The 20,875-nt window shown below is 46.8% G+C and overlaps 1 protein-coding gene across 3 annotated transcripts in view; it reads left to right on the forward strand.

The window, feature by feature from the left end:
* Positions 1 to 18,223, forward strand: part of BST1 (bone marrow stromal cell antigen 1) — a 35,128-nt gene extending 16,905 nt beyond the window's left edge. The window contains exons 7-10 of one of the 3 annotated variants that reach the window (XR_014812170.1): positions 717 to 803; positions 5,415 to 5,474; positions 14,940 to 15,873; positions 16,746 to 18,223. Coding sequence is in view for 2 of the 3 variants with exons in the window: in XM_003356861.6 (XP_003356909.3) it covers positions 717 to 803; positions 5,415 to 5,474; positions 14,940 to 15,045 (253 nt within the window). In the remaining variant the exon portion in view is untranslated. Of the gene's footprint in view, positions 1 to 716; positions 804 to 5,414; positions 5,475 to 9,885; positions 10,853 to 14,939 lie in introns of those variants that run through there. The other 2 variants (XM_003356861.6, XM_084971560.1) reach the window with 2 other exon arrangements.
* The last annotated feature ends 2,652 nt before the right edge of the window (positions 18,224 to 20,875 follow it).

Genomic DNA, 20,875 nt, shown 5'->3' on the forward strand with positions numbered 1-20,875 from the left:
TTGAAATACAGGAGTGAACCTTACCTTAGTCTTTAGCAAGAGGGGACTGCTTTTATGAATTATGTTCTGATTTATTTGTAAGAGAGACCAAGCAGGAATTAAAAATAAAGCAGAGAGGTGTACACACACACACACACACACACACACACACACACACACAGATGTGGGGCAAACACAGATTACAAAATGTATCCAGCAGTAGAATTGCATTGTTATAATTTAAAAGACTCTAGGGAATCAATATATTGAAAAAGTCTAGAATGATGCACACCAAAATATTAGCAGCAGTTATCTCTAGTGATTTGAGATTTGAGGTCCCCTCCTTATTTATTTGCATTTTCTAATAGATTTTGATTTGCAGCTTTGTTTCCACTTACAGCGTCACTTAATACACAGCGGGTTGAACACACTGACAGTCAGTTTGGGACAGCCCACGTGCCCAGCCCAGGGTTGGGTTGATGGGCAGGGTGGCACGCCTCCTGTGGCACAGTGCGCTTGGCTCGCAGACTTCATCAGGTGAAGGCTCAGAGCATCCCTTCCTGGAGAGCGGGGAGTTAACTGCTGGCAGCAATTTGGGGTCCCGAGAATTTCCCTCATATTTCTCCAAAGAGGAGACTGTCTTGGGAGCCCACGGTCAAAGCGATTTTTAAATGACACAGAAAGTTTCTTCCATCCTTTTCTCCTCTTATTTTTATATTTATGTCTTTATGTTTCAGGGAATCCTGTGGAGAAGGCAGTGTGAAAATCCTGGAAGAGAGACTGGAGAAAATGGGTTTTCAGTACAGCTGTATTGATGATTACCAGTAGGTGGCTTTCTGTAATCAGTGCAGATGATCGAAGAAGGAGCCTTGATTTTGGAGGGCAGGGGGCTGTTGAAAGTGTTTTTCAGAGATCAGCTCTAAAGGCCGTGGAGCTGTCCCTTCAGGGTCGTCACTGTGTGTGGGGACAGGGAGTGACTTCTGGCTGGAGTTCTGCCTGGCCCTCACCCACTTCTGTCCAGTGTCCTTTTTGATGGGCAGACAGCAGCCCTTCATCATTTGCATGTGTCTAGTATCCTTCTCTCTTGCTAATCACATGGGGGGTGACCTGAGAAAAGGGACTGTGGTCCCTGCATCTCTGGATGCCACACTGCCCATGATGCACGCTAAGGTGGAGTTTTGAGATGCTTAGACACAGATGCATGGTGACTCTGGACCACGAGGAAAATAGTCAAAGCTATCATTTATTGAGCGCATCATGGGCCAGGCACTTTATGTACTTATTGTAAGAGAGCACTTGAAGGCGTTTCTGATTCTTGGAAATGTGAATAAGTTTGGCTTGAACCCTGGGACAGTTGGAAGCCCTTCCCTGGACTGGGAATTCCTCACTTTGCTGCTTCCTGCTTCTCTGTGTGTCTGTACCTGAGTCTGCAGGCTGCTTGTCTCTGGAGGGACTGGAGTGCAATGCTCCAAGGACTTAGTGACTTTCCCCAATGTTTGTGAGTCTGGCAGGGTGCAAATTACATCTGCAGTCTTTGCCAGCACCCGTGACCATCCAGGTGGCTCTGCCTTCTCAGAAGTGCCCTGGACCTGACAACCTTCCTATTTGAGCACAGCCCCTGAAGTAGGACCCCAGCTCCTCCCTCGCCAGGAGAACAAGCCCCTCAAAACTTTGCCCACGGCTTGAACCTGTGCCATTTAACTCATCTATTATTGCTAATGCTCTCAGGAAACTTGAAAGTTAGATGTTGTTATCACCCTCTTTTAAAAACAAAGCAAAGAGTTCCCGTCGCGGCTCAGTGGTTAACGAATCTGACTAGGAACCATGAGGTTGCGGGTTTCATCCCTGGCCTTGCTCAGTGGGTTAAGGATCCAGCATTGCCATGAGCTGTGGTATAGGTTACAGACACAGCTCGGATCCCGCATTGCTATGGCTCTGGCATAGGCCAGTGGCTACAGCTCCTATTAGACCCCTAGCCTGGGAACCTCCATATGCTGCAGGAGCGGCCCAAGAAATGGCAAAAAGACAAAAAAAAAAAAAAAAAAAAAAAAAAGCAAACAAAAAAACAAAGCACATACTCTTTCTTTTTAGAAATATAACCTAATACACAAAAATGCAGAAACTGGAGTTTCCGTTGTGGCTCAGTGGGTTCGGACCCAAGTTGTCTCTGTGAGGATTCAGGTTCAAACTCTGGCCTCACTCAGTAGGTTAACGATCTGGCGTTGTCACAAGCCACGGTGTAGGTCGCAGACATGGCTCGGATCCTGTGTTGCCATGACTGTGACATAGGCTGCAGCTGTAGCTCTGATTCGACCTCTAGCCTGGGAACTTCCATATGCTGCAGGTGTGGCCATAAAAGGAAAAAAAAAAATGCAGAAACCTTAAGTGTGCTCTGGTGTGAGTTTCCACATGTTCCACATACATATGTACCCAGCAAGCAGATCAAGAAACAGAGCATAACCAGCATCCCCAGCCTCCCCTTGGCCTCCCTTTTTCAGGCTCCCTGTCTGCCCACAGTAGTGACCACTCTGTAGGCTGGTAAGATCATAGATTAGTTTGTCTGTTTTTAAGCTTTATTTATTTATTGAAAAAATTTTTTTGTATGTCTAACGCATACAAAATTTCCTGGGCTAAGGATTGAACCCAAGCCCCGACAGTGATAATGTGGGAGCCTTAACTGCTAGGCCACCAGGAAACTCCTGCTATTTATTTATTTATTTATTATGGCCACACCAGAGGCATATGGAGGTTCCTGGGCCAGGGACTGAATCCAAGCTGCAGCTGGGGTCTACGCTGCAGCTGCAGCAATGCCGGATCCTTTAACCCACTGCGCCCCCCTGAGGATGGAACCTGCACCTCCTCGGTGACTCGAGCTGCTGCAGCTTGATCCTGAACCCACTGAGCTACAGCAGAAACTCTGGGAACTCCTGTTTTTAAGCTTTATGTGACTAGCCCCTTTTTAGGGATGGGTAAATTAAGTGTCCCAGAGGTTAAACAAGTGTCGCTAGGTCACCACTCAGTGACAGAGCTGAGCTTTGAAGCCAGTGCTGTGTGGTTCTGAAGCTCACTCTTTTCTTTCTACTTTGGGACTCTTCCTTTCTTAGTCAAAGCGCCAGATTTCAGCAAATCAAATAAAAGCTAAGTCTTGTCTAAGAGAACTCAATGGTAGAGAAAATCATGGCTAAGAGTTATGATCCTAGTTATGAACAGCATGTTTGGGTCCAGGAACCCCCTGATTCTTTTTGTAAGTCATCAGGCTGAATGTGGGGCCCAGCCAGAGCCCAGGGTCTCCCTCCCAGCTCACAGCTGTGAGTCTCAGGTCTTGGCCAGCTTTTACTGGTTCATGTTGCCCCCACCTAAGTCGGCGTCATGGGTCCTCCCTTGCATGCCTGGCTCAGCCCCCTGGGCTCCCATTTCTATACCGCTCATGGGCTCTCTGTGTTCAGGTGGGGTTTCGTTTGGGTCCTTTTATTCCTTTGTCTTTTTCGGGCCATACCCACAGCATATGGGGGTTCCCAGGCTAGGGGTTGAATCCGAGTCAAAGCTGCTGGCCTATACCACAGCCACAGCAACGCCAGATCTGAGCCATGTCTGCAACCTATACCACAGCTCATGGCAATGTCAGATCCCCAACCCACTGAGTGAGGCCAGGGATCAAACCCGAATCCTCATGGATACTAGCCAGGTTGCTTACCACAGAGCCACAGTGGGAACTCCCAGAGTTTTGTATTGCTCCCGGGAGCCCAGAGGAACTTAACATGGGAGAGAAACAAAGGGTTATAAATTAAACAACAAGGCAGATGTAAGTGAAAACCCCCTGCCTGTCAAAAATTCAGGTGACACTGACTTTGGTCCCATGGCAGCAAAAGCTCTCCGCCAAGATTCTTCCAACTTTTGGCGAGGTCTTTTTTCATAGCCTTTTGCTTCTGAGTTGTTTTCTGCTTAGTGCTGTTTTCACCCAAACTCAGTGAAACTCAGTGTGTCTTTTGGGGAGCATCACACAGCAATAACAAACTACTCTTGTAAAAAATGTCTGAGTAGTGGGAGTTCCCATTGTGGCAGGTTACCAACACGACTAGTATCCATGAGGATGCAGTTCGATCCCTGGCCTCACTCAGTGGATTAAGGATAGGGTGTTGCCAGCTGTGGTGTAGGTCAAGGACATGGCTTGGATCCTGCGTTGCTGTGGCTGTGGCATAGGCTGGCAGTGGCAGCTCCAATTCAACTCCTAGCCTGGGAACTTCCATATGCCAAGGGTGAGGCCCTAAAAAGCAGAAAAGAAAAAAAAAAAAAAAAAAAAAAGGAGTTCCCGTCGTGGCGCAGTGGTTAACAAATCTGACTAGGAACCATGAGGTTGCGGGTTCGGTCCCTGCCCTTGCTCAGTGGGTTGACGATCCAGTGTTGCTGTGAGCTGTGGTGTAGGTTGCAGACGTGGCTCGGATCCTGCATTGCTGTGGTTCTGGTGTAGGCCAGTGGCTACAGCTCCGATTCGACCCCTAGCCTGGGAACCTCCATATGCCACGGGAGCGGCCCAAAGAAATAGCAAAAAGACAAAAAAAGAAAAAAAAAAGAAAAAGAAGACATCTGAGCAGTGTAGACTGAAAGGTGTAGACTGGGGAGTTCCCTGGTGGTCTAGTGGTTAGGATTCTGCACTTCCACTGCTGCAGACTAGGTTCCATCCCTGGTCTGGGACCTGACATCCCACATTAAGCGACTGCATGCTGCAACAGCAACAACAACAACGAAATAGTGTAGACTGAAAAGTATGTGAGTCCTAGGGAGGGGTCGCTTAGCATGCCGTAGACCGAACAGCCTGTTTTCTGTTCTCCCAAAGTCCCCTTGGTCACCCTGCCTCCAGAGATCCTCATTGGCCTGCCTCCTGCTGTTACCTGGCTGCCCTCTTCACTCTGCTTTCCATTCGGTCCTGTCTTGGCTGCGCTGGAACCCCGCCCCTCTCCCTCTAAGCAATTCAGCTTTCTTCACTGAGGTCTGGGCATCAGCCGTCACCGTGTGCTTTGAGCCCAACCCGCTGCCCAAAGTTCTTGTCAAGAGGTTTTTCCAAACAAAATCCTACATCCGTAAGAAGTAGTTCCACCGCTTAGGCTCTGGAGCGGAGGTTCAAGTTCAACTCACCACTGTGAAAACTTGGGCAAGTTCCTTTGGGCAGCTTCCTCAACTGCAAATTGGAGATGATAATAGTACCTGCTTTGTTTGGCTGTTGTGAGGATGGAATAACATAATCTACTTAAAGTATGTAATCAGACTGCTTAGGACATACTAAGTGCTCAATAATGCTAGCTAGTATTTTAAAAAAGAAACAGTTCTTCGAGGTCAGAGACTTTGTATCCACAGTACCTTGTGGGCACCCCATAACTGTCTACTAAATGAAAGTCATTTCGATAATCCCTTAAATAGTTCTTCTTTTCATTTTATAGACCCGTGAAGCTCTTCAAGTGCGTGGAACACAGCAGTCATCCTGACTGTGCCTTAAATTCGTAAGTAAACGTCTTAACCCAACTTCCTTGCTTCCAGGAGATAACCAGTCCCTACTATTTACAGAACCCTGGTGAATTGCAACATCATTTTCCACCCACCCCCTAAAATGCCCGGCTGCAGAGTAAGGCTGGTACATCTGCACTCCACTTCTCTCCATCTCTGAGTTGCTGGGTGCAGATTTGAACATCTGCACAGCTGAGTAAAACCCCTGCCACGCACCTTAGCACAGAGGCTGCCTGGATGCAGCCCTCCGCTCCGGCTGCAGCAGCTTTAGCACAAAGTGTGTGAGTTGCGTGGCAGGAGGACCCTTTAACATTTATTTCTACTGACCTTAGAAAGTTATCTTAGCAGCAAAAAATGAGTTTATTTGGGAATAGCAGAGGAACTGTGGTTCGGGACAAGCAAGCTATAGCAAAAGCCATAGGCGAGTCCAACACAGGAGAAGAACATTATTTTATAGAGAAAAAGGAGGAAGTTGGGAAGGGGTGTTTTGCGGGTTTTTTTTTTTTTTTTTTTTTTTTTGTCTTTTAGGGCCGCAACCCGTGGCATATGGAGGTTCCTGGGCTAGGGGTCCAATTGGAGCTGTCACCGCCTTCCAAGGCCACAGCCAAAGCAACGCCATATACGAGCCATGTTTGTGACCTACAGCACAGCTCATGGCAACGCCGGATCCTTAACCCACTGAGCAAGGCCAGGAACCAAACCCGTGTCCTCATGGATGCCAGTCAGGTTTGCTAACCACTGAGCCACGACAGGAACTCCAAGGAAGGGGTATTTTGAATGCAAGGCCATCAGAGAAAAGTGGGAGTTCTGGGTGATGATGGCTTCTCATTAGCCGAGTTGCTGGGTCGCTAGTTTCTGATGGAATGCAATGTGCATCTTTCCTCTTGTGGCCTGTGATTGGTGACTCCTGTGATTGGTGACTCCTTCCTGTTGATAACTCTTCTGTTGGGGTCTGTGATGACAATTCTTCCTGCAGCTGACATGCGTGGCCCTGCAGGAGAGCTCCCTCTTCTGGCCTCCTGACTCCATTTCAGTAGGGAGGTTTCCCCTCACTGAGGTTCACATTTCTCGATCCTAGTGTATTTTTAAATCATATTACAATTTTGGAAAAGATTATACATGTGCATGGGATGAAACTCAGAGTTATAAAAGGGTAGAGAAAATGATTTTTTTTTCTTCCTCTTTCTAGTGACTCAATTTTCTTATCCAGGGGCGTCTACTGTTTCTAGTTCTTGTGTATCCTTCTAGAATATTCTGTGTCTGTTACCACACACACACACACACACACACACACACACACACACACACACACAGGCATATTTCTCTGATGCCATTCATACAAACGATAATATACATAGGATTCTGCAGCTGGCTTTTTTCACATAATAGTGTCCTGGTGCTGTTTCACTGTCTGTAATATTCTGTTGTATGGACATATCATGATTTATTTAACCCATTGCCCACAGGTGGACACTTAGATCGTCTCCGATATTTAGCTGTTATCCACAGTAAGATGATTTCTTTTCCCTCTACTCCCATTTCTTCAAAGTAACTTATTCCAACATTTTGGTCTATCTCCTCCCATACATCCCGGGACACACGCATGTGCATATATTCCCAGACACAGAGGCAAGTTTGTTCATCTGTTTGCCTTTGGTTTGGTCTTATTTTCATCTATTTATTTCACTTTGTTTTTGTACAAAAATCGGCCATGCCAAACAGCCTGTTCTGCCGTGGGCTTTTTTCTTTCTTTCTTTTTTTTTTTTTTTTTTTTTCCTGTCTTTTTAGGGCTGCACCTGTGGCATATGGAGGTTCCCAGGCTAGGGGTCCAATCGGAGCTACAGCTGCTGGCCTACACCACAGCCACAGCAATGTGGGATCTGAGCCGCATCTGCGACCCACACCACAGCTCACGGCAACGCCACATCCTTAACCCACTGAGCGAGGCCAGGGATCAAATCCACAACCTCGTGGTTACTAGTCGGGTTTGTTAACCACTGAGCCACAATGGGAACTGGAGGTCATTCTTTTCAGTTGGTTCATAGCTTTTTGGCTCAGTCTTTTCGTGGCTGCAGAATACTTTGTGGGATGGCCACTCACCATTCATTTAACCATTTTCCAGTCTTAGGTTGACTTAGTTGTAGGCTGTGGTCATAGGTGTTTTGTTTTTATAAACAACGCTGAAATTTAATCCTTGATTCCATACCTTGAGCTCTTGTGCAGGGGTCTGTGTAGAAGAGATTACCAGAAAGGGAGCTGCTGGGTCACAGGATGTGGGTAGTTTGACTTTTGATGTTTTAAAAAAGCTGCTGCAGGAGTTCCCATAGTGGCTCAGTGAATTAAGAACCTGGTATAGTATCCGTGAGAATTCAGGTTTGATCCCTGGCCTTGCTCATTGGGTTAAGGATCCAGTGTTGCCAAAAGCTTCAGCACAGGTCACAGATGCGGCTTGGATCCAGTGTTGCTGTGGCTGTGGTGTAAGGCCGGCAGCTGCAGTTCTGATTAGACCCCTAGCCTGGGAACTTCCCTATGCAATGGGTGAGGCTGTAAAAAGAAAAAAAAAAGCTGCCCCAGTGTGAGCTTCCACCAGGGTGGGTGCTGGCTGCCCCTTCTTCCCTGTATCACCAACCCTGGGTATTACCTGCATCTGTGTCTGAACCTGTATCAGTTTCTGTCCTTGAGCCTACATCTGTATCTAATTTCACTCAGTCTGGTGGGTAAACCACGAGGCTTTATTGTTGCTTTGATTTGTGTTGGCAGGAAGATTTCCGATGCTGCCTGAGTTCCCTTCCCTTCCTTTTCTATCTGCTAAAAGCCTATGTCCCCTCGAGGACCCAGCTCCTGATGTCTCTTGGTCTGTAAGACTTTCCTGATTCTGCGGAGGCCATGAGGACCCCTCCTCTGTGCTCCACAGACTCTGTGCACAACCTACTTCCCCTCCCTCCCGGCCAGGGGGTGACTGCCTCACCACTGGTCTCCCTCACGCACTTGGAGATTTGCATCAGCGTCCTCTTGGAGGGGCTCATCCCAGTTGCACATAGGAGGTGCTCCCTAGGTGTCGGTAGGGCCCGCTCTTCCATCTAGAAGGAGCAGAGGACTCATCAGGGCTGGAATCATCTGTATGCGGACACTGCACTGTGTGTTACATACAAGATTTTGTTTCTCTTTCTCACTAGCTCATTAGACAGATGGGAAGGGTGAGGAGGAGAGAGGGAGAAAGGGAGGCTGCTCATCATCTCCTGCAGCTCTTCTTCCCTTCATTTTTTTTTTCTTCTTTAGGGCTGCACCTGCAGTGTGTGGAAGTTCCCAGGCTAGGGGTCAAATCAGAGCTGCAGCTGCTGGCCTATGGCAGAGCCACAGCAATGCAGGATCCGAGCTATGACTTACACTGCTTGTGGCAAAGCTGGAGCCTTAAGGAGGTCAGGGATCGAACCTGCATCCTCGCAGAGGCAGTGTCAGGTTCTTAACCCCCTGAGCCACACGGGAACTCCTTCTTCCCCTCTTCATTTGGTAATAGAACCCCTGAGTGTCAGTTGGGGTCAGGGCTGCCAGGAATACCAAGTGTACTTCCAGCTTCCTTTTCCTCGGTGGCTGAGTGCTGGGAGTACTCAGGGGCATCTGCCATTTTAATCCATTGTGCTCACTGCTGTACCCGGATGTGGTACATCCGGTTGGCAGAGCTTTGGTTACACGTTTATGCTCTGAACAGCCCAGGAGGTTGGGAAATCAAATCTATGCTTTGAAGCCAGCCTCACAGTTTCAAATCACTATCTGCTGGCTGACTCCAAAATGAGTATTTCTGGTCCAGGCTCTCTACTGAATGCCACACTTGGGTATCCAGCAGTTTACTCTAATGACTGATAGATATTTCAAAGGCAGCACATCCCAAACCAGCCTCCTGAATTTACCTTCTGTGGTAGGCTGAGTCATGGCATCCGGAGATATGCAGTTCCTGGGAGTTCCCGGTGTGGCTTAGTGAGTTAAGAACCCGACTAGTATCCAAGAGGATGTGGGTTTGATCCCTGGCCCCTCTCAGTGGGTTAAGGATCCAGTGTTGCCGTGAGCTGTGGTGTAGGTTGCAGATGCAGCTTGGATCTGCCGTGGCTGTGGCTGTGCTGTAGGCCAGCAGCTGCAGGTCTGATTCAACCCCGAGCTGGGAACCTCCATATGCCGTGGGAGTGGCCCTAAAAAAAAGACAAAAAAAAAAAAAAAAGGAAAGAAAAGAAAGAAACAGAATCCAACCATGGCTCACATAGGTGGGGAAAGGGGCAATAAAGTGGTTGGGAGACTTTAAAATGAGACTCTCATGAGTGGGGGTGGGGGATGCTCATAAGGCCCAGAGAGATGCGTGTCTTTAGTGTTACTATGTAACTTACGTCTTTCTGGTTTTACTTTTTATCTCCTTAGACTGTGAACTTTATGCAGATAGAGATGGTGTAAAATTCCATCCTGTAAAGCCCGTTGCGCCCCCCCACTGCCTTTCCTGAAACAAGCACTCTTGCCTCGGCTGACCTCCCTCCCGCAGGCTGCCCAAGGTCAATGAGGGCAGCTCTCCTCCCCTGTCTTCAGGCCTTTCTGAGCACTTTGCATGGTCAGGCTGCCAGCCTGACACGGTGGCGTCATCATCTCATTTCATTCGGACCACCTTCCTGGGAGGGGGCAGTTCGATCGCCGTCAGTGATGCTGAGGTTCAGAGAGGTCAAGCAACCCCTTAAAGTCACTCAGGACTGGCTGGAGGCAGAAGTGGTACCCAGGTCTGTCCATGTGTCAGATCCTTGTTCCTCCCACTGAATCACACTGCCTGAAAATGCACCGGGGTTCACACCGCAGCAGAGAAACAGGGGCTTTATAGTTCCTGACCTGTTCTTTCCTTTCTTTGCAGTCTTTCAGCGATTGTTGAATGGATTTATTTATGACCGTTCTTTCCTGTCCACTGAATGTCAAAAGTAAAACCCTCTTTCACCCTTTGCCAAGTTTTTCTCCACTTTCTTTGCCCTGGAAGAAATTTTACCAATCTCTTTTTAAAACAATCTAGCGAAGAATACTGGTAGATAATTTACAAAAGAGAAACCACCAGTGCCAAATATGAAACATGATTTCATAGCTCTAATAATAATGAAATACACATTTAAAACAGGGCAATTTCCATCTCAACTTCTTTGACATCCCCCCCAAAAAAAGAGCTGAAACCTATTTTAAAGGTGTTATTCAATGCTTGATGGCATTGTAAATTGGTAAATGCTTTGAGAGAACAATTTAACAATATGTTTCAAGAATTATGACAATATTCATAATCTTTGACCCAAGTCAGACCTTAGGGCACTTCTGGTACCTACCTATTCTGAAGGCATGGTTCAAAATATAACTCACAGGAGTTCCTGTCGTGGCGCAGTGATTAACGAATCCGACTAGGAACCATGAGGTTGCGGGTTCAGTCCCTGCCCTTGCTCAGTGGGTTAACGATCCGGCGTTGCCGTGAGCTGTGGTGCAGGTTGCAGACGTGGCTCGGATCCCTCGTTGCTGTGGCTCTGGCGTAGGCCGGAGGCTACAGCTCCGATTCGACCCCTAGCCTGGGAACCTCCATATGCCGCGGGAGAGGCCCAAGAAATAGCAACAACAACAACAACAACAGCAACAACAAAAAAGACAAAAAAATATATATATATAACTCACAGATGGAGTTATATATTCCCATTATGGCTCAGTGGGTTAAGAATGTGACTAGTATCCATGAGGATTTGGGTTCAGTCCCTGGCCAGTTCAGTAGGTTAAGGATCCGGCACTGATGCAAGCTATGGTGTAGGTTGCAGATGCAGCTTAGATCCCATGTTGCTGTGGCTGTGGCTGTTGCTGGCAGCTGTGGCTCTGACTTGCCCCCTAGCCTGGGAACTTCCATAAGCCCCAGGTGTGGCCGTAAAAAGCAAAAAAAATACATGTTCGCAGATGTTCACCAAAGCATCTTTTTAAAAATGCAGAATGAGGAGTGCAAACATTGGGAGCTGGACCTAAATAGTCAATGATAAGGGGATGGTTACATCAAGAGGTTGCACTTGCTCCATGAATGTAACCATTAAGAACAATGGTAGAGGCTATATGTCAATTACATCTCCATAAAGCTGGGGGAGGGGTGGGAGGAAACAATAGATAATCATGCAGCATCATGGAAAAGTTCTCACCAACAATTAAAGTGAAAACTCTGTAGAAAACCACCCTATATGCTTGTAAGTTTAATATTGACCAAAAATTCAGATGGAGAATCTATAGGATTGAGGAGGATGCGAGGAAATAGACATACTCGTGTTCCTGAAATAAGGGCTTGCTGGTCAGTTAAGGTCAAGGGAAAACATCACATTTCTCATCTTGGCCTGAATTCTCTGTCCGAAATGTGTTCTTTGACTCTTCCTGGCCCTACTACAGCAATGGAGTGCCAGATTTCCCTTGCTTAGGAATAGTGGACTAAAGAACTTTGAATCTGCAAAGGTTTAGAATCCAGTGAGCAGTCGTTGATATAATTCCAGCTCACTTTATTAATAGTTTTGTTGTAAGTTTAGGAACAATGCGTATTTTGTTTTTTTTTGGTATTTAATTTATTTGCAACATTTTAGAGAATTTAGCAGGTAAAAATAGCTTTTGGAAGAGTTTCCTTGTGGTGCAGCAGATTAAGGACCCGGTGTTGTCACTGCAACAGCTCAGGTCACTGCTGTAGTGCGGCTTTGATCCCTGGCTCAGGGAATTTCCACATATTTCAGACGTATAAAAATAAATAAATAAATAAATAAGTAAGAGTTCCTGTCGTGGCACAGCAGAAACGAATCTGATGAGGAACCACGAGTTTCCTAGAGTAATAGTTTCCTGTAATAATTTGAATATTCAGTTATTCAAATTCTCTCATTATTTTAAACCCAAGTTATTTTAGGTTAAATTGGTTTTGAAGTTGTTTTAAAATATTGCATTTTACTATTAGAATAACAATAATAGAATAACTGTGAAGCCCCCTTAAAAGTCATTATCAGAGTTCATTAGGCTTTTAAATTAGAACAATACTCTTCATAAATTAAATGGAAAAGTGTATGGGAGAGTCAAGCCTTTGAATGTATAAACTTAAGAGCTAGAATTAATTTTTAAAACTAAAGTAAATGCAAATAATGTTTTTTTGTCTGCATAAAATCTGCCCTCAGACTTCACGTTATGGCTCAGGGCAAACAAATCAGACTAGTATCCATGAGGACGCAGGTTCAATCCCTGGCCTCACTTAGTGGGTCAAGGATCTGGTCTTGCTTTGAGCTGTGGTATAGGTCGCAGATGCAGCTCAGATCCCACGTTGCTGTGGCTGTGGTGTAGGCCAGCGGCTGCAGCTCTGATTCAGCCCCTAGCCTGGGGACCTTTACATGCCCCAGGCACGGGCCTTAAAAAGAAAAAAAAAAATCTGCTAAGACAATATCACATCTACATGAAAACCTTAAGCTAAAATGTGACAAACCAATGCACAGAATGTGGACCCAGGCACCTAAAGCCAACGAAAACGGAAATGTGTTTCTATTTGTGCATGATATTGGATGTAAGTAACATCAACTGCAAGTTGCTAACTTCTAGGAAAGGGAGTGAGAACTTGGAAAAGATGAAGTGAGACTCCTAATTACTGTGTTTAGTTCTGTATTTTCTTTCTTTCTTTCTTTCTTTTTTTGTCTTTTTGTCTTTTTAGGGCTACACTCATTGCATATGGAGGTTCCCAGGCTAGGGGTCTAATCAGAGCTGTTACTGCCTGCCTGTGCCACAGCCACAGGCAATGCCAGATCCGAGCCGCGTCTGCGACCTACACCACAGCTCACAGCAATGCCGGATCCTTAATCCACTGAGCGAGGCCAGGAATTGAACCCACAACCTCATGGTTCCTAGTCGGATTCGTTTCCACTGTACCAAGACAGGAACTCCTAGTTCTGTATTTTCTTAAAAAATGAAAGTAGGAGTTCCCGGGTGGCACAGTGGTTTAAGGATCTGGCATTTTCACCAATGTGGCTTCCGTCACTGCTCAGGTGAGGCCAAAAAAAAAATGTAAAATAAAAAAGCAAAAAAAGAGGAAGTGTGTCCTTGGATTAATTAATTATTTAAAAATGAAAATGAGAAATTAATTTTGAATGAACTAGGTCTGTTAAGTCTGGAACATTAACTGAATCAGAAGTGCAGTTGTAGAATATGTCCAGCAGGCGGAGCCGTAGTACAAATTTGTGGGCTGCTGGAGATTCCTTTCTCAAAAAAGGGATGGCCAGCAACTGGCGTTGCTCAACTGGAATAAGAACCCCAGTCAAGGGTTGGGAGCCAGGGGGTAAAAACTTCAGATGGTTTCATAATTTCAATTTTTATCACAATTTAAAATGTATCTTTTGTTTCGAAGAATTCAGTAATTTCTGTTTTTAAAAATCTGGTGGTCTGGAGTTCCTATTGCAGCACAGCAGAATCAAATCCAGCTAGTATACATGAGGTTGGGGGTTCGATCCCTGGCCTCACTTAGTGGGTTAAGGATCCGGCGTTGCCATGAGCTGTGATGTAGGTCACAGGCTCAGCTTGGATCCTGCGTTGATGTGGCTGTGGCGTAGGCTGGCAGCTGTAGTTCTGATAAGAACCCTAGCCTAGGAACCTCCATGTGCTGCAGGCCCTGAAAAGCAAAAACAAAAACAAAATAATCTGGTCAGATTCTGTTTGTTATGACCAGAGGCCCTGTTTTGGCCTGATCCTCTCTTGGTGTCTTTATGTCACAGCGGTTTTTCCCTCACCAATTAGACTCTGGTGATGTAACGTCCATCAGTAGGGAGCCTGGCTACCCATTTGGTACCTCCATACAATCAGAATTCATCCATGAAGGAGAATGCGTAAACTCCATATGTACCAGTATGGAGCATGTCCAAGATGCAGTGTTGAGTGAAAAACAAGTTGTAGATTCCATTTGTGGTTAGATAAAAGGGTATGTGAGCACGTGTGTGCACGTGCACTTGCTTTGGGGGAACGTGTATCCCATTCCTGGGAGGACGACGAAAACTAACAAGGATGATTCTCTATGGACAGGTGGAATGGGGCGGCCAAGGAGCTTTTACTCTGTCACTTTCTGTAGTATTTGCTTTTTCTGCAAGGCTCATGTTTGTTTTCGAAAGTAGGTACTGGAGCTCCTGTCGTGGCTCAGTGGTAAACAAACCTGACTAGTATCCATGAGGACACAGGTTGGATCCCTGGCCTCGCTCAGTGGGTTAAGCATCTGACATTGCTCTAAGCTTTGGTGTGGGTTGCAGATGCAGCTTGGATCTGATGTTGCCGTGGCTGTGGTGTAGGCTGGCAGCCTTAGCTCTGATTCAACCCCCTAGTCTGGAAACTTCCATATGCCGTGGGTGCAGCCGTAAGGAAAAAAAGAAAAGAAAGTAGGTGCTATCCATCGATACTGACATTTTTTCCTCTTTCCTTTTAATTTGCAGGGCGGTGGCATCTGCGCAAAGAGAAGTCCTGTCCCTTTACACAGAACAAAGTGTCAGCTTTATCTTTCCTCTCTTAGTGGCTTTGGCTTCAGTTGCTCAGATGTAACGAGAAACTCAGCTATGCTGCCCTAAGCAGCCTGCAGACCTCAGACCCGCTTTTGCAGGTCATCTGTCTGTTTCTGTGTACACCACGTGACTCCCGTGTCTAAGGAAGCTCCCTGCTGGAAAAAAATAGTGTCCTGAAATGGGTTTTTAATGATATACACACTTAGGATTTCAGAAGTTAATCTAGTTCTATTTCACCAGTTAAAACTACTGCATTAGAATTAAAGCTAGTTACTATTTTCTTATTTTCATAATGATACAATACACTGAGACCTATACTGTTTGTTATATAATCAGACATTTTAAGAAAATTCTAGAACTCTCTCTCTATATATATTTTATATTTCCTTATACCACCAGCAGGACACACTGCATGTTTGTGGATAGCTTCAAACATATGTGTCCAATATCAGTGCATATATACATGTTTGGTAGGTGAGTTATGTATAAAGATATTCTAGGAGTTTCCATTTGGCTCAGTGAGTGGGTTAAGAATCCAGTGATGTCTCTGCAGTGGCTCAGGTTGCTGCTGTGGAACAGGTTCGATCCTGGATTCAGTTCACGTGCTGCAGGTATGGCCAAAAAAAAGTTCTGAGGGGGAACTAAAAATTTTAATACTAGGGAACTCTGTGCATATGGCTTGGTATATCTGTAGGTTGGAGTATCATTCAAATAGGAAAAGTCACATTTACCAACGCAAATGTCCTTCAACTGGTGAATGGATGAAGTAATTTGTAAGCTTATACAGTGGAATACAACTCAGCAATAAAAAATACCCAGCTATGGATAAATTCAGCAGCATGGATGAGACTCAAAGGTGTTGTGCCAAGTGAAAGAAGCCAGACCAAAAGTCTACATATGACTGGATGATTCTGTTTACAGGACATTCTGGAAAAGGCAACACTGTAGGAATGGAGAACTGCCCCATCTCTGGGCTGAGACCAGAGGGAGGGAGTTCCTGCTGCGGTGCAGAGGAAACGAATCTGACTAGTAACCATGAGGTTGCCGGTTCGATCCCTGGCCTTGTTCGGGGGTTAAGGATCTGGCGTTGCCGTGAGCTGTGGTGTAGGTCGAAGACTCGGCTCAGATCCCGAGTTGCTGTGGCTCTGGCGTAGACCGGCAGCTGTATCTCTGATGAGACCCCTAGCCTGGGAACTTCCATATGCCACAGATGTGGCTGTTGAAAAAAACAGCAACAACATTGCATATGAAACATATTACAGTTCAACCCCCTGTGTGCGGCCATCACCTCAGATGCTGCCCTGGGTAGACTCAGTCTCGCACTGGAAGTGAGGCACAGGTGTCCTAACCAGCTCCCTGGACCCCCCACCCCACCCCCGATCCTTTCTCTCCTGGCTCCCACTCACCTCCCACCACGACCCCTCTCTGTGGGATCTACATGCCCATCGGTCGCCTCCACCTCGTGGTGTTAGTTCCAGGGCTAAGGAGAGACCAGGTCCTTGACCTGTGATGAGTTGGGAGTTGTGACATGTCCTGCTTCCTCACTCCTTGGGCTCTGATTTCCCTTCCTGTCCTGCCATCCATTTGTCACATCTTTTTTTTTTTTTTTTTCTTTTTAGGGTCACACCTGCAGCATGTGGAAGTTCCCAGGCTAAAGGTCAAAATGGAGCTGCAGCTGCCAGCCTCCACCACAGCCACAGCATCGCAGGATCGGAGCTGCGTCTGTGACCTACACCACAGTTCATGGTAACGCCAGATCCTTAAGCCACTAAGCAAGGCCAGGGATGGAACCTGCGTCCCCAAGTCCTCAAGGATACTATTTGGATTCTTAACCCACTGAGCCACAACAGGAACTCCCATTCGTCAGGTTTTTAAGGCCCACTTTAAGCATCACCCAGCAGGAGAGCAAAATATTCAACCCAACTATCTCTTTGGCGTGTGGATTATTTCAAACCCCAAACAATCAAGGACCAGAAGATTCAGCCAGAAACTTTGACCTTCTTCTTAACTGCCTGAAAGAATTTAGCTAGAGGGCCTGTTGCTAGGATAGAGCGGTCACCGGAGACAGCTACTAAGGCTGTGCAGTCCGTGTAGGGGCCGAGATCAGATCCACTCTGTCCTGCTGTTTCTGCCTGGCCCAGCAAACATTTATTTACCAAACATTTGCTTTTCCTTTTTTTCCTTTTGCTGTTTTCTTAGGACTGCACCTGCCCATATAGAAGTTCCCAGGGTAGGGATGGAATCAGAGCTGCAGCTGCCCTTCTAAACCACAGCCCCAGCAATACAGGATCTGAGCTTCATCTGTGACCTACACCACAGCTCAGGGCAACACAAGATCCTTAACCCACTGAGTGGGGCCAGGGATTGAACCCTTGTCCTCATGGATACTAGTTGGGTTCATTACTGCTGAGCCACAACGGGAACTCCTAGCTTTTCTATCTTCATATGAATTGCACCCCCCCAGACCCCCACCAAGTCCTCAGCCACTACCCCAACCCTCTTTCATCTTTAGCTGAAGATGGTATTTATCGTGAAGACTTCAGCATGTTGGTGAATTAGTCCATTTATCCGGTTTCTCCCATGTACATGTTATTAAACGTCTGCTTGGTTTTCTCCTGTTAATCACGCTGATGCCAGTTTAATTCGCAGACCAGGCAGAAGCACCTAGAAGGGTAGAGGGGAATTTCCTCCTCCCTGAGGACGGACGACCTCCCGAGCCCTCTGGTACCTCCTCTGCCAGAACCCTGGTGGTTCTTTGCTCATTGCTGCCCCAGCCCCTGTGAATTCCCCTAACACGGTCCGTCTCCACAGTCTTGTTGTTGGGACTGTGGCTTTTTTCTTTCTCTTTTTGGCCTTTTGTCTTTTACCCGTGGCGTATGGAGGTTCCCAGGCTAGGGGTTCAATCAGAGCTGTAGCTGCATTCCTAAGCCAGAGCTCATGGCAACACCAGATCTTTAACCCACTAAGTGAAGCCAGGGATCAAACCTGCAACCTCATGGTTCTTAATCGGATCCGTTTCTGCTGCGCTGCGCCGTGACAGGAACTCCCAGGCCTTGTTTTTTCTCCATTCTAGAGATAATCACTTGGGACTGTGGCTTCTTTGAAGACGTACCCCTTGTGGCCTCCCTGGTCCAGCCTTGCCTGGAGAAAGGAACTTTCCCTGGGTGGCTTTGATGAGAGAATGGCCATGTGAATAAACTGGGTTTCAAAGAGGAAAACACAGGGTGGGTGTCTCTTGAATTTTCTTTAATGTAAGTTTTGTCAGAGGAGCTCAGGGATGGTACGAGGGATGATTAAAATCATCGTGAGTCGCCCTTTTCTGTACTGATGCTGTACATGAAATGCGGGATATATGCTAGCGTGGGTGCGGGGCGCGGGGAAGCAGGATGGCAAGTGGCATCGGAGCCTGGGCTTCCTGGAAAAGAGAAGGGCCCCTACTGACTTCCAATGCACAGTGTGTCTCAGGGCCAGCAGCTCCTCAGACGGATCCCACGGAAGCCCCAGCCAAGGGCACCTCTTAGGCCAGTCTTGGAGAACACAGTGTCCCCTGCCTTTGCGTTGCCTGGGTTACTGATGGATTTACACAGTCACTCACAGCACCCCGGGCTGTGACTTAATTAGATGCTGTCGTTTAGAGCGCCAGGGAAAAGAAAGGGTTTTATTTACCTATTTAGGCCATCCCCTTGACATATGGAATTCCCGGGCCAGAAATCAAACCCATGCCATAGCAGGGACCCAAGCTGCTGTAGGGACAACCCCGGATGCTTAACCCACTGCACCACAGGAGAAATGCTTTCTTATTATTTTTAAAAATAATTTTACTTTTTTTCTGACTCTAGAAGTAATGACATGTGCTCGCTTGAAAAACTTAAAACCATACAGAAAAATTAGGAGAAAGGCAATGACTCCCCTCAGTCACTGTATATGCACCATAGCAGACCTTTCTCCATGTGTATTCACACGCTTCCTGCTGTTGTTGAAGCCAAGGGGCTCTGTCTGACATGAGAATACAACTGAGAGCAGAATCATTCAACTGCATGTTCTAGGTGTTTTACATGTTTAGGGTCTTTTTTAAAATTTTGTTTGGTTTTTGTTTGGTTTTTGCTTTTTAGGGCCACACCCACGGCACATGGAAGTTCCCAGGTGAGGGGCCAAATCAGAGCTACAGCTGCTGGCCTACCCCGCAGCCACAGCAACGCGGGATCCGAGCCACATCTACAGGCTACACCACAGCTCACGGAAACACCAGATCGTTAACCCACTGAGCGAGGCCAGGGATCGAACCCGCAACCTCATGATTACTAGTCAGATTTGTTTTGGCTGCGCCACATCCGGAACTCCAAGGCTTTTTACATGTTAAAATGCCAATTTCTGATCCATTTCCTGTCCAGCCTCTCCTGCAACACCCCAGAGCAAGCATCCCAATCGAGGGTCCTGATTGCACAATCCCCTCTTTCAAATTCCTTGGCACAACTTAAAATCCATTTGTAAAAATCCAGCATTCAGGATCTTTCCACTCTGCCCCCAAACTGCCTTTCTCACCTCCTGTCCCCAGAGACCCTCTGAAGCTGCCTTCTCTCAGTTCCCCCTTCTCAGCGGAAGCCTCTCTATTCAGTCCCTTTGTTTGCCTTCTCCTTGAAGCGTCACCTTGTCCCACTTTCAGATGCATTTGTTTTTATGTCTCTCGGGAGGACAGTGAGGGTTTCTCAGGGCTACCTGAGATGCTGTCTCCCGGTAGGTCTTCATTTGGCCCCAAATAAACTTTAACTCTCAAGTTGCAGGCTGTGCATTTTTTTAAAGTGGACAAGCTATAGATCAGAGGTTCCCACAACCTCAGCTCTGCGTTCCATTAATTTGCTAAAGTGGCTCACAGAACTCAGGAAACCCATTTGCTCACTAGATTCCCACTTGATACCCAGGATATAACTTAGGAAAAGCCAGATAGAAGAGATCCGGAGGACAAGGTATGGAGAAGGGGCCCAAAGCCTCCTTACCTTCCCAAGCAAGCATCACTTCTCCCACACCTCCAAGGGTTCACCAACCTGGACAGCATGAGTGATGAAATCACTGGCCATTCACCAATGAACTCAAACTCCAGCCCCTCCCCCACCCCCAGAAGTCAGGGGGGCTGAAAGTTTCAATCCTCTAATCAAGTGATATTTCCTCTGGCAACCAGCCACCTTTCTTACGGGGCGGGACGGGGTGGGGGGGGAGCTGGTGGTCCAAAAATCACTCATTAACATAACAGAAGACAAGTTTACTGCTCATCTCACTTAGGAAATTTCAAGGGTCTTAGGGGCTCTGTACCAGGAACAAGAACGAAGAGCAAATACATATCTCTCATTATAAATCACAATATGAATCTTTGGGCTTCAAGGCCACTTCATGGAGATTGAAGTCAAAGCCTCCCGCCAAGACAAGAACTACCAGACCCTTATCATCCCGCAACATGGTAATGCCCCCTCTTCTACCCTGAGCAACTTGACCTACTCCTTCCCACCCCTACTAGGGAAGGCATGTGGCCCCTTTCTCAACCACCCCTATAGGGGCCTTGTATGACCCCAACGAACCAGTAAGTGTATCATAAGACCCCTCTTTCCCCAACCAATCATCAGGTCAGCAGGTGTATTGTGAGACCTCTTCTCTCCCTGGGTTATAAAAACAGACATGAAGGAATTCCCATCATGACTCAGTGGTAATGAGCACAACTAGCATCCATGAGGATGCAGGTTCAATCCCTGGCCTTGCTCAGTGGCTTAAGGATTCAGCGTTGCCGTGAACTATGGCGTAGGTTGCAGATGTATCTCAGATTCTTCGTTGCTGTGCCAGTGGCAAAGGCTGGCAGCTGCAGCTCTGATTTGACCCCTAGC

This window comes from Sus scrofa, chromosome 8 (genome assembly GCF_054392235.1).
Source record: "Sus scrofa isolate SSC_HxYL_T2T_F1_AM1 chromosome 8, Sscrofa_HxYL_maternal_Yorkshire_Landrace_v2.0, whole genome shotgun sequence".
Taxonomy (NCBI): domain Eukaryota; kingdom Metazoa; phylum Chordata; class Mammalia; order Artiodactyla; family Suidae; genus Sus; species Sus scrofa.